Here is a 14073-nt window from a genome sequence, read left to right on the forward strand (position 1 = left end):
GATGATCCATGTCCAAAGGTAGCCAGGAAGGAATATCAATAGGGGCAATATCGAAGGTGTCCCATATTTTGGCTAAATCTTCAGGGATCCGAACCATTATTTGCTTGCCGTCGCCATGTATAGATATACCAAACGGAAATAGCCATTTATATAAAATTTTACGTGAACGTAGCACCTCCAGGAGGGGCCTTAGGACTCTTCGTTTTGCAAGGGTCGACGGCGCAACATCCTGATAAAGATGAATAACAGATCCCTCATAAGAAAGATTTTTAACATCTCTTGAGGCAGACAAAATAGTATTGGTATCCAAATAGCTCAACAAACCGCAGATCACATCTCGCGGAGGTTCAGAAGGCTTCGGCTTGGGTCTAAGCGATCTATGTACCCTCTCTATTACAATTTGGTCACATTTTTCTTGTGGGATTAAAAGGGCAAAGATCTCTTTCGTGGATTTTTCTAATATTTCTGTAGAAACACTTTCCGGCAAACCTTTTATCCGTATATTCTTCCTGCGGCTCCGATTTTCCTGGTCTTCCAAAGCCAGAAAAGAGTTGTTAAGCTGTGCTCTGTGGTAGTCCAGATGCTCTCTCATGGCATTGGAGTGGCTAATGATAGAGGATTGAGATGATTCCAAAGACTCCACTCTATTACCAATATGTAGCAAATCTGTTCTCATGCCAGATATCTCATTAACTAATGGTTTTATAGCTTGAGCTAATAATTTTTTAAAAACTGATCTAGAAAGTTTCCCAGAGTCCGATTGAGTAGCATCGCTGCCTGAACCATCATCGCTGGAATCCGAGTCTTCGACGCGTTCCTCCTCAGCAACCTCCGTAGGAGGCTTTTTAGGAGTGGGCCTAGTCGATGCAGATTTATTTCTCAGGAATTTATCCATTTCACCTTGCTTGCCTCTATATGCTTCAGTAGCCAATGGTTTTGCACGCTCTTTATTGGATTTGACCATTCTGCTTAATTAAAGCGTGTTCTTAATTCACCACTCGTGCATCAGGAAAAGTCTAGTAATGCATTTTCCTATGTGTATATAACCCCATGCAGCTTGGAAGATGAGGAGCCAACATATGTAGGTGTCTGTGAGGATCTGTGGGAGTCCGCGGGGACAGTGCAATGCCAACTCCCAACTGTGGAGCACTAGCAATAATACAATGTCCCCCTCACTCGTGGCTCAAAAATCTGCAAACAGCAGCGCTCAAAGGAGAGGGAGAACAATATCCCCTGACCCAAAAGCGCCCCAGCTCCCAGGTAGACTCCTCACCCAGTGAGCCAAAGGGCTGTCAGCAATCTGGCCCCACAGACACAGAGTTAATGGTCACCTCTATTTGCAGCAATATCCCCCGCAGGTTCCACAGACAGCTCACCGGGAGCACACAGCGCCGCATCCCCTTCTCACCGTCTTCTGCTCCAGCGGGCGAGACCGCTCCTTATTCCGCGGCCCCACACCTCTAACAAAGACCTCCTGCGGTCTGGTGTCCAGGCCTTATCCGCCGGCACACCGGGTTCTGAAATCCGTCGGCACGACCCACCAGATAAGCACTGCAGGGAGATGTAAAGATGGCGCCCGTCTCCTGTTGGCGCCCCGGCACTCTCCACGAGGCTGCTCCACGTTCCGGTGTCTAGGCAGAGAGCAGCAGCTTTCCTCTCCTCTCCACCGCCTCTCACCCTCTTCTCCAAGCTCGAGACCCTCTGTGGGGGGGTTTTACGGTGTCGTCCGGGCCAATATAAGCGAGATTTTATGACTGGTAGCGGGAGCTGCTGGCAGGCACGTCTTCCCTCCGTGAGATCCAGGCCACGCCCCCCCCGGGGGTCTGAATTTATACTAGGGGCTGTGATCTGTTTTAGTTTGGGGTCTGTATTTATCTTAGGGTCTGGTTTAGGGTCTGTATTTATTTTGGGGTCTGTATTCTTTCTTGGATCTTACTTGAATTTTGTGGTTTTTTTGAGTCTGGTTTAGGGTCAATGTTTATTTTGGGGTCTCATCTGGTGCTTTAGTTTGGATTCTGTATTGAGTTTGGGGTCTGTGGTCTGTATTCTGGAGTCTAGTCTGGAATTTGCACTTATTCTGGGTTCCCTTGTGGGGTCTTTATTTTTGGGTGTCCATTTATTTTAGGATTTGGGGTCTGTGTTTATTTTGGGGTCAGTATTCTTTCTTATCTGAGATTTATTTTTATTTTGGAGTCTGGTCTGGGTTCTACGTATTTATTTGGGGTTTACTCTGGAGTCTTTTCCAGGTTTGGTCTGTGGATCGATATTTATTCTGGAGTCTTGACTAGGATCTTTATTTTGGAATCTCTATTTATTCTTGGGTTTGTGGTGTTTATTTGTTGGGTCTGGTCTGGGATCTGTTTTTTGGGCATCTGATCATATGCATAAAGCATCAGATCACTTACCTGCCCAGAAAGTGTCTCATATCCATCCTCGCACTTCACAGTCATCATATCTTTGAAAACATACTTCTCCTTCATCGGTTTTACAATGGCATGCTGGAACACACCTGTCGGGCATGGTATGGCTGGCAAAGATGAGAGAAGAGGTGGAAGGTGATTAAGGGAATAAGAAAATCAGCAGCATTGCTCGGGCGACCATTTATATTTAGGACCCGGGGCAGACGTACAGTCTCAATCGGTTAGAGTCCCCCTTTATTGTAACTGTATGTTAGTACAGTGGCCACAAGCCACTCATATTCACCATGTAGCTGGATGATGGGTTTTTGTTGGGGCAAGAGTGGAAGGTTGGGTGGTAGCATGTCCACGTTGAACATGCTGTCTTGCACACTTGTCCGTCTCACATACAGTCCTCTTGTACTCTATGCGCCACCTCAGAAAGAAGATTAAAGGGGGCCTTTTAGTCTCCTACCAATCCCCCAGAAATCAGTCCTTAAAAGCTGGAAAGGATGCCATCATGGCTTCCAAACAGATCCCAATGAATACTAATGATCCCATTGACTTAAAATAGGTCCATCAAGTTCCCGTCAGGGTTTTGTCGTCAGGGTCTGTGACAGCAATAATAACAATGCAAACTTCGCTATTTTTAAAGTCAAAATCACCAGCAACCATACAGAACTGAATCCGGCATCAGCGTTCCTAGGATTTTTTGGAAAAGCCGAAGTAGCAGAATCTGGCACTGATGAGGCTCAAAAGGCAGAATCAGATCTGTCGACACATGGTTAGCGTTTACACAAGACATTATATATGGTCAGAGTCCTTGTTACACATTACTCTTCTGAAGAAAGTCCTGAAGATAAACTAAGGGGCACATTTCGATTACCCCTATGGTGCCCCCTCTATGTATATGCCACTCTTTAGGCCTCACATTGTGACTGTCCTATCATTGCAACAGATGGCGTCCTCATCCCTCAGGCCCCATATCATAATCCCCCCTCACCATCCTCTGAATAATAGATCTTCCAGCCTTTGTTATCCCCTCCGCTGTCTGTGATGAAACCGATATCCACTTCATTACTGCCCGTCTCAATACGAGGAGGAGGTGTCTTCCCACAGTAAGGTCCGAACGTTCGTCCTTTGGCTTTTATCTGGGAAAAATACAATAGTAAAGTGAACATTACATCTCATGTCATTTGCTAATAATGCTCTAACAAGAAGAACCCTACATGCTGATAATAGAGAAATCTTTGACATTAAATGGATTTTGGAACATTGGCTTTTATCTGGGAAGAAATACAATAACAAAGTGTCCATTGCAGCTAATTTACATTAATTAAGCTCTTACAGCAAAGAAGCCTTCCCACAGTTAGTAAAGAAATCTATTTGTAGTAATGGGATTGTGACTTTTATCTGGGGAGAAATACGATGTGAAAGTATCCATTACAGCTAATTTATAGGAAGTATGCTCTAACACAAAAGAACCCTTCCCACGGTTAGAAAAGAAATCTATTGCTTCAAATGGAATTTGAGACTATAGCTTTTATCTAAAGCGGAATATGTTAGTAAATGGTCATTTACAGCTCATTTATACAAATTATTCTCTTACTGCAAAGACTCCTGGCAACAGTAAAAAAAAAAACTATTGATCCATATAGAATTTGAGACTTTGGGTTTTATCTTAGGAGAAATACAACAGCAATGCATCCATTACAGCTCATTTGGAGTTATTATGCTCTTACTGCAGAGAACCCTTCACATTTAGTACAGAAATCTACTGATATGTTGGGTTTCAGCTTAATGACAGTATATTGACCATACAGTGGGTATGGAAAGTATTCAGACCCTTTTAAATTTTTCAGATTGCAGATCTTGGGTTCTTCTTTACCTCTCTCACCAAGGCTCTTCTCCCATGATTGTTTAGTTTGGCTTGACAGACAGGTCTAGGGAGACTTCTGGTGGTCCCAAACTTCTTCAATTTAAGGATTATGGAGGCCACTGAAATTCTTTTGTAACCTTGGCCAGATCTGTGCCTTGCCACAATTCTGTCTCTGAGCTCCTTGGCCAGTTCCTTTGACCTCATGATTCTCATTTGGTGTGACATGCACTGTGAGGTCTTATCTAGACAGGTGTGCACCTATCAGTTTAATTAAACACAGCTGGACTCCAATGAAGGAGTAGAACCATCTCAAGGAGGATCACAAGGAAATGGACAGCATGTGACTTAAATATGAGTGTCTGAGCAAAGGGTCTGAATACTTATGACCATGTGATATTTCAGTTAATAAATTTGCAAAAATTTCTACATTTCTTTTTTTTTCAGTCAAGATGGGGTGCAGAGTGTACATTAATGAGAAAAAAAATGAACTTTTTTGAATTTACCAAATGGCTGCAAAGAAACAAAGAGTGAAAAATTTAAAGGGGTCTGAATACTTTCCGTACCCACTGTATTACTGGTCCTACACTGGTTTCTAATCAAAAAGTTTGCTAATGTGATTGTTTCTGTGGCTGCTGCATTCTGAAAATAGAAATCTGCATTTAGGAAGCTTTATGTCGACTTTTAAGTCGAATTTTCGTAAAAGTTGGGGGTTTTCCTTTAAGTTTGTATGCGATGTGGAGTATGTCCAGTCATGGGACTGTCCCTTTAAATATACATTATCGAGACAGAGGCTGACACTCGTACTCACGATGAGACTGTCATAAATGCAGCTCCCGTCCTCAGGGGCCTCAATGTCAAAATCTTGAGCCTTGAACGTCAGAACAACCTGGTACCCCGATTCTAGGAGGACTTTGTATTCACAACGAGAGTTCTCTGGGTATGGGGAAGGATATCCCGGGCTGCTGATTTGCCCCCTCAGATCTTTGTACAGACCCCCACTACAGTTTACTGTGAAAGGCAAAGACACATCCAGATCATACGTTGGTCCTTTGGCGTATAGTGTGAAGGTGAGCAAAGCACATGCACTTTGCCTCTGAAAGATGACCTCTTTGCATCTGCGCTCCTGACAACTCTACTGTTATCAATACATCAATTCCCCATAAAAAATAACCAATTCTAGACTTTTCTCATAACGCTGCATTGCTCTGTTCCTCTGTTATTCATCCTGGAATTTGAATGCTACAATTCCCCTTGTCAAAGTCACTGGCACTCTGAACAGTAGGGGGGTCCAGACTACACATCCAGTCTGCTGCTATATGGGGAACTCCAAACTACACATCCAGACTGCTGTTATAGGGGGCTCCAGACTACACATCCAGACTGCTGTTACAGGGGGGCTCCAGACTACACATCCAGACTGCTGTTACAGGGGGCTCCAGACTACACATCCAGACTGCTGTTACAGGGGGGCTCCAGACTACACATCCAGACTGCTGTTACAGGGGGCTCCAGACTACACATCCAGACTGCTGTTATAGGGGGGCTCCAGACTACACATCCAGACTACTGTTACAGGGGGGCTCCAGACTGCTGTTATAGGGGGGCTACAGACTACACATTCAGACTGCTGTTATAGGGGCTCCAGACTACACATCCAGACTGCTGTTACAGGGGGGCTCCAGACTACACATCCAGACTGCTGTTACAGGGGGCTCCAGACTACACATCCAGACTGCTGTTACAGGGGGGCTCCAGACTACACATCCAGACTGCTGTTACAGGGGGCTCCAGACTACACATCCAGACTGCTGTTACAGGGGGGCCCCAGACTACACATCCAGACTGCTGTTATAGGGGGGCTCCAGACTACACATCCAGACTACTGTTACAGGGGGGCTCCAGACTGCTGTTATAGGGGGGCTACAGACTACACATTCAGACTGCTGTTATAGGGGCTCCAGACTACACATCCAGACTGCTGTTACAGGGGGGCTCCAGACTACACATCCAGACTGCTGTTACAGGGGGGCTCCAGACTACACATCCAGACTGCTGTTACAGGGGGGCTCCAGACTACACATCCAGACTGCTGTTACAGGGGGGCTCCAGACTACACATCCAGACTGCTGTTATAGGGGGGCTACAGACTACACATCCAGACTGCTGTTATAGGGGGGCTACAGACTACACATTCAGACTGCTGTTATAGAGGAGCTCCAGACTACACATTCAGACTGCTGTTATAGAGGAGCTCCAGACTACACCTCCAGGCTGGTGCTACAGGGGGGCTCCAAACTACACATCCAGGCTGCTGTTATAGGGGGTTCAATACTGTAAATCCAGACTGCTGTTATATAGGGACTCCAGACTACATATCCAGACTGCGGTTATAGGGGGCTTCAGACTACACATCCAGACTGCTGTTATAGGGGGCTCAAGACTGTAAATCAAGACTGCTGTTATAGGGGGACTCCAGACTACACATCCAGATTGCTGTTATAGGGGGGCTCCAGACTACACATCCAGACTGCTGTTATAGGGGGGCTCCAGACTATACATCCAGACTGCTGTTATAGGGGGGCTCCAGACTGCACATCCAGACTGCTGTTATAGGGTGACCCCAGACTGCACATCCAGACTGCACATCCAGACTGCTGTTATAGGGGGCTCAAGACTGTAAATCAAGACTGCTGTTATAGGGGGGCTACAGACAACACATCCAGACTGCTGTTATAGGTGGGCTCCAGACTACACATCCAGACTGCTGTTATAGGGTGACTCCAGACTGCATGCCTAGATTGCTGCTATAGGAGCGCTCTAGTCTATACATCCAGACTGCCTTTACATGGGGCGCTCCAGACTCAACATCCGGACTGCAGCTGTATGCCGCTGACCACCCACCAGATAAGGACAGAGCACTACTTACCCCCACAGGTGCTGTCGTCTTCCTGCAATTCATATTCTGGAGGACAGGAGCAGAAAAACCCTCCAATGTAGTTGTTGCAAAAATGAGAACAGGGGTTGCTCAATATGCACTCATCCACATCTGTACAAGAGAGAGGAGAACAGACTGTAAGGGTACGTGCACACGCTGCGGATTCCGCTGCGTTTCCGCAGCGGTTTTGGCCGCTGCCGACCCGCAGCAGCTTTAGCTGCGGTGTACAGTACCATTCTAATGAATGGGAAATAAAAACCGCTGTGCCGACGCTGCGGAAAAATCCGCGCGGATTTGCTGCGGTTTTGAATCCGCAGAAAGAATTGCATGTCAATTCTTTCTGCGGAAACCGCTGCGGGTTCCTATCTCCACCATTGTGGAGATAGTGAATCCGCAGGACCAAACCGCAGGCAAAACCGCAGATAATCCGCAGGTCTTTGGACCTGCGGATTATCTGCGGTTTTTGCAAAATCCGTGCGGATTAATCCGCAGCGGAATCCGCAGCGTGTGCACGGAGCCTATGGCAACAGAATCAGCAAATGCACGGAATCATAAGCAAAATGGGAGTGAGAAGAAGAAAAAAATCTTAGGCAAGATAACCGAGGTCCATTTCCTAATGATCCCCTAAACTTTTCCATTCCTTTGCAGAAAACAGTAGTGAAGGAAGGTTTCTGCTGCAGCAATCAGCCCCTCAGCCAGACAGTATGAATGTTACACACCTGCAGCCACGTAATACGCAGCAAATCCAGTATGTCTCTCCTGATTGGAGAAGTCTGACTGGAACAGTAACTTCATGTGGGTGGTAGGATACACCTTCTCCTTCGGGAATCCAGTAGATTCTAAAGAATGGCGACCACAGTATACCCGCTGAACCTCATTTCCAATGATAACCTGCGGTATAGGAGGAGCATATTCACCAATGAGCGGCAAAAATAGAGATATTTAATAAATTCATAAAACCGTCTTCCTACACCGTGTAGTGTGTATTAAAGGGGTACGTGAATAATTTTGTATAATTATTTTAAGTATGTAAATTGGGCTATAACGACCTCAATACCCACTCAGCCTAATGATCTACTGATAATGTACAGACAGAGGGACGATTCATCATTGTAATGTCATTTTTCGTTGTGAAGAACTCTCAATTACTGATATTTTTGATTAGCGACAAATTCGTGAAAGGATTTTCGCTTTTTTTTTTTAAAAAAAGTTGCCTTTTGTCGTTTACTTTATTATCTGATTTTCATATCGATGTGACTTTTCCAGATGTTTTAGGCTGATTCACCAATTCAGACATTAAAAAGTTGCAAAATTTGTGCACAAATATACTCTAGTTTCCTCCCTGGAATGATTCCACGTACGCAAGAATATTTTTTTTTTTGTGCAAATTTTTTACGTTTTGCAGACCATGAAATATTTTGCTTTAAAAAGGTGGAAAAAAAAGCTAAAAACAAATATAAAGAGCAATTTTTTTTACTTTGCACATAATTGATGAACCACGTGTGCCACTTTGAACAATTTTTGCACCACAGGATAAAAAGAAAAGGAAAAGTGACCTCAAACCGCAACTAATTAATCTGGGGCCAGAATTTTTAGGACCTATAAGGCCTTATAATAATTCACTACATACTGTACATGGTGGGTGCCGGCTGTATTATTAAGCCAGCACCTGCCTCTATCAGCAGCAATCACAAACAGTATGGAAGATTGAAAATTTTGACATGTTTAAAAAAATTACAGTATGTGCTATAAGCCATAGAACGATTGCAGTTTCAAATAATATAAAAAAGTTTTTACAAATATTAGAAAAAAAAATAAAAAAATAAATAAATGAAAGCTAAGGCTATGTGCCCACGTAGCGTTTAAATCCGGACACGTTTAAATCCGGACACTGAAAACCGGACTCTTTCCCAGAAATCGTGCGTTTTTTTCAGCACGATTTTACTGCGATTTTGACGCGATTTTCGCGTGCGATATTCAAGCACTTTCCAAGCGATTTGAAGCATCGCTTGGAAAGTGATTGACAGGTTGGTCACACTCGTCAAACATTGTGTTTGACAAGTGTGAGCAGCTTTTTACTATTGAGGCCACCCATGCGGCATCAATAGTAAAAGAAAGAATGTAAAAAATATTTAAAAAATAAAAAAAATCGGGGTATATTTACCTTCCGGCGTCCCGCGATGCATTCCCGGGCCTCAGCGTTCCCAGTAATGCCTTGCGAGACCTGTGATGACATTGGTCTCGCGTTGCTATAGCGATCTCACGAGACCGCTAGAGTCACGCGAGACTACGTCATCGCAGGACCTTGCCGCAAGGCATTACTAGGAACGCTGAGGCCGGGATGGCAGCGCGGGACGTCGGAAGGTAAATATACCCCGATTTTTTTATTTTTTATTCTTTTTTTTACAGGGGTATGGTACCCAGGGCCTGGAGGACAGTCTCCTCTCCTCCACACCGTGGGTACCAACCGCACATGAGACGCTTAACTTCCCGCATGGTGGGCATAGCCACATGCGTGAAGTAAGCGATTCTCATGCATTCCTATGGGTGCGGAATCGCGGCAATTCTTTGCGATTCCGCACAAAAGAATGATCATGCTGCGATTTTTTCCGCTATGCGATTCCGCCACGGAAAAAAGCGCAGCATTAGCACAGCATGTGCGGAATGCCATAGGAATGCATGGGGGGTGTTCTGTACAAGATTTTTAAACGTTTTTGCAGCGTTTTCGCACCGAAAATCGCGGCAAAAACGCTTAAAAATCGCATCGTGGGCACACAACCTAAGTTGTGTTCCTTTTCCCAATACAAAGAATAAGGCTATGTGCACACGCTGCAGATTCACCTGCGTTTTTTTCCGCGCGGAACCGCAGGTAAAGTGACCTGCGGTTTGGTCTGCGGTTTTGCCCTGCGGTTTCACACCTCTACTGTGTTGAAGGTGTGAAACCGCTGCGGAAACCGCCCAAACTATTGACATGCTGCGGTTTGTAAACCGCAGCAAAACTGCGCGGAAAAAACGCACCGTCAGCACAGAGTTTTTGAAAACCGATAGGGTTTCACTGTACTGTACTTGGTCTGCGGAACTGCTGCGTTTCCGCAGGGCCAAAACCGCTGTGGAAACGCAGCAGAATCCGCAACGTGTGCACATAGCCTTAAGAACTAAAAAAAACAAAACATATATAATATTTTGCATCGCCTTATTGAATTTTTCCCGATCTTTCAAAATATAAAGTTATTTCTCTCATTTTGTAAAAATACTAAAACAATAAAAATATTGTTTTTGTTCACAGCAGCTTAAAAAAAACAAAAAAAGGAATAAAAAGTGATCAAATTCTTGTATGTACCCCAAAAATAATACCAACAACAATAATAGCTCGCAGCACAATAAAAACAAGCTCTGACAGAAGTCCATCAAAATAAAAATAAAAACGTTACGGGTCCCAGCAAAAAGGTGAAAAAAAAAAATATAATTTTTATTTCCAAAGCTCTTATTTTTTTACCACTAAAATATTAAAAAACGACACTAGTTTGCCATCACTGTAATCGCACTGACCGGGAGAATCATGTTTCCAGGTCATTTTTAACGTACAATGAACGCCTGAAAAACAAAAACAAAAAAAAAGGGTGGAAATTAAGTTTTTTTCACTATTTCTCAACATGTTGAATTTTATTTTTTATAGTATATTATATTGTAAAATCAATGGTGTCATTCAACGCTACAACTAGTACCTCAACATTTTTTTTTAAACCACTTTTTTTCGGTAGGTTATCGTGTTCAGGTATTGCCTGGAAGATCTGCCAACTCATCGAGAATGGCTCAAAAAAAAAAATGGCTGAACTATGGTTGGTTGCTATCTAGGCCTCATGTAAGATTGTCCTTGTTGCCCTTAGCACCTAGTCAGAGCTTAGATTCACCATGGAAAAACCAAAGCTGTGCTCTAAATGGTTCACATCTAGGCCTCATTTTTCCATCTAGCAGTAAGAAATCCTTGTTGCCCATAGCAACCAATCAGAGCTCGGCTTTCATTTCTTAGACTGCTCTGAAAAAATGAAAACTGCTTTGTGATTGGTTGCTATGAGGTAAACAAGGCCTGTCTTTTACTGCTAGTCAGTTTTGATAACTGAGGCCCAAAGTGCAACTTGTCATTTGTTGTGCGCCACAATGTTAGCGCATTATTAGGAGGGTATTTCTCGTTGAGGGGAATTCTTGAAGTCAGTTTTGCTTCAGGCTGCTGTTTTTTTTTGCACCAAGTTTATCAAAGTCTCACCCGATGTGTCTAGAAAACGTTACTCCACTTTTTACGACATCCCCCTACATTCCCGCCTTTGAGTCTGAGATTATTTTAAAAATTGCAAGTCATTAACAAAGTTTAAACGGAGAAAATGATGGGGACCTGCCTCTTTTCACGAGCACAAAATAAAATAAAAAAAAATAGAAAAAAAATGGACCCTGACTTTTATAAAAGTGTCTAAAAATTATACGAAATAGGCAAAAAAACAAACGCAAAACAATTGTTAAAATCTATCAATATTTTTCAAGTTGTGTCTTACTTTCAATGCATTTCGCAGCAAGCGCAACATTTTTATTTTGAGCTCGTAAAAACTGTGAAAAATATGCATCCGACCGCCTCCATTTAATCTTGGGAGGGGCTAATTTATCACATGACTGTGTGACCACCAGGTTTCGGACTTTATTTTCGTCCAATCTTATCCTGTGGAGATAAGCGGCATGAGATGTGTTAAAGGGAATCTGTCACCGGAAGTTGCAGGCCTATGTAAATGGCCTGGGTCCGGTCCGATGGGCGGCGTTTCTTCTTTTTTTTCCACCCCATCCGTGGCCCCCGTCTGCGCTCTTCTCCGGTATTCTTCTCCATCGTTTGCGCGTGCGCAAAGCAATCTTGCTTCGCGCACACGCAGTATGCTTTGCCCAACTGCGGGCAAAGCCGAAAATCATTACTGCGCATGCGCCGGTACACTGTGTCCAGGAACACAGCAAAATACTTCCGGGACATAGTGTACCGGCGCATGCGCAGTAACGATTTTCAGCTTTGCCCGCAGTTGGGCAAAGCATACTGCGCGTGTGCGAAGCAAGATTGCTTTGCGCACGCGCAAATGATGGAGAAGAGCGTGGACGGGGGCCACGGATGGAGTGGAGAAAAAAAAAGAAGAAACACCGCCCATCGGACCGGACCCAGGCCATTTACATATGACTGCAACTTCCCTTTAAGTGAACGTTTATTTCCCCCTGTAGTGATTCTCAGCAGGTGGCTCTGCAGTTATTACATAGCTACAACCCATGGCATGATGGAGGTTGTAGTGTTGTAATATGTGGAGAACCGTACGAGCTTGTGAATCCTGCCTTACCTGCAAAGAGTCGTACTCGCAGTTGTCCGAGGGCTCAATGTCCAGGTGTATGAAGTACAGGCGGATCCTGTACCCATCCGGGACTTGAATATTCCAGGTTTTCTTTGCGTTATTGGGATATATCTGAGGATAATTGGGGGATGTGATCTCCCCGTACATAGAGGGGGACGCTGCGCTGGCACAGCCCAGGAGGACGAGGAACAGCCACCTGTTGAGAAGAAAAAAAAAAGTGCAGTATGAAAACGAATTCAACCTAAACATATAAAAAAGAGTGCAATCTGACAACCAATGCAATCTAAAAATCTAAATTAAAAAAAATCCAATCTAAAAATATAAAATACAAAACAAATTCAATATAAAAATTGCACTATGACAACAAATGCAATCCAAGATCTAAAAATGTGGACAAAATGCAATCTGGAGATACAAAATATAAAAAAGTGCAATCCAAAAATAAGGAAAAAAAACCCAGTCTAAAAATATGAAAAAATTGCACTCTAGAAATACAAAATATAAACAAGGGAATCTAAATATGTTTTAAAAATCCAATGTAAAAAATATGAAAAAATGCAATCTGAAAACTATATAAATGTACAAAATATTTTAAATATTTTAAGATTGGTGTAATGTTCTCAAAGGATCATGGGTAGGCGAGGGGAAAAGTAGATTGCTAGCTCCGCAGGGCAGCAGTGGGGTGAGGGGTGACTCACCTCGGCTTCATATCTATTCCAGTAAATGACATATCACTTGGACACTGGTCATTTCGGACCTTAATGGTTTCGCACTAGGAAAGAGGGAGAAATTCTCTTCTTGTTTTCGGACTTTGTAGTCACCCCCCACTGCTGCCAGCTTCATGGATGGATTTAACCCTCCTGGGTGCCTGAGGACATGAGTAGAGGAGGGCTGGGGGATCCAGATGTGGATTGCACCCTGCAAAAGGAGCCAGAAGGGGGCAATAGTAGAAAAACGTCAATTGGAGAAAGTACAGGATTTCGTAACACAACAATGTTTTTTTTTTTTTGGGACTGAAAGCAGCTGATTTCCAATAAATGAAAGAGGGTGGAGGGGGTGAAGGGCCAAAATTCCAACCGGTCACCATCACTCGGCCTATTTGTAGACATAAACTCATGGACCAGAGCCAGGTCCTCCAAAGAAGAAACTGAAGCTTAAAGGGACACGAACACGATACCTCCAAGCTCTTCACAACATGTGCTTTTAAATGCAGTCTGTTGTTCTCTGTTGTCAGCCAGGAGAGTCTAAGATTCCTTCCTAGATGATGACGTTAGGTTACATATCTCCAGTGATGTTTGCATATATACGCATGAATTATATCGGCAACTTGTCAGTTGATTCTACGGTTACTGGCTCCTTTAAATTTTGCTAAATATTTATATGCAAATGATCTATAGGTCTAATGAAAAATAATAATAATAATAATAATAATAATCAAGTTAATTAAGAGGACAAATAATTTTTTGCTGTTGATCCCTGGCCTCATTTTAT

The 14073-nt window shown here is 43.5% G+C and overlaps 1 protein-coding gene across 1 annotated transcript in view; it reads right to left on the reverse strand.

The window, feature by feature from the left end:
* LOC141056254 (complement C1s subcomponent-like) overlaps positions 1-13523 on the reverse strand; it is a 51067-nt gene extending 37544 nt beyond the window's left edge. Inside the window, exons 1-7 of the mRNA XM_073552988.1 lie at positions 13281-13523; positions 12571-12778; positions 7930-8101; positions 7202-7321; positions 5084-5283; positions 3400-3547; positions 2406-2527 (exon numbers count right to left, since the gene is read on the reverse strand). Coding sequence (XP_073409089.1) covers positions 2406-2527; positions 3400-3547; positions 5084-5283; positions 7202-7321; positions 7930-8101; positions 12571-12778; positions 13281-13312 — 1002 coding nt within the window. The 5' untranslated portion in view covers positions 13313-13523. The remainder of the gene's footprint in view (positions 1-2405; positions 2528-3399; positions 3548-5083; positions 5284-7201; positions 7322-7929; positions 8102-12570; positions 12779-13280) is intronic.
* Between the last annotated feature and the right edge of the window lie 550 nt (positions 13524-14073).

The sequence above is a fragment of the Dendrobates tinctorius genome, unplaced genomic scaffold (genome assembly GCF_039654945.1).
Source record: "Dendrobates tinctorius isolate UK_male_01 unplaced genomic scaffold, ASM3965494v1 ptg000196l, whole genome shotgun sequence".
NCBI lineage: Eukaryota > Metazoa > Chordata > Amphibia > Anura > Dendrobatidae > Dendrobates > Dendrobates tinctorius.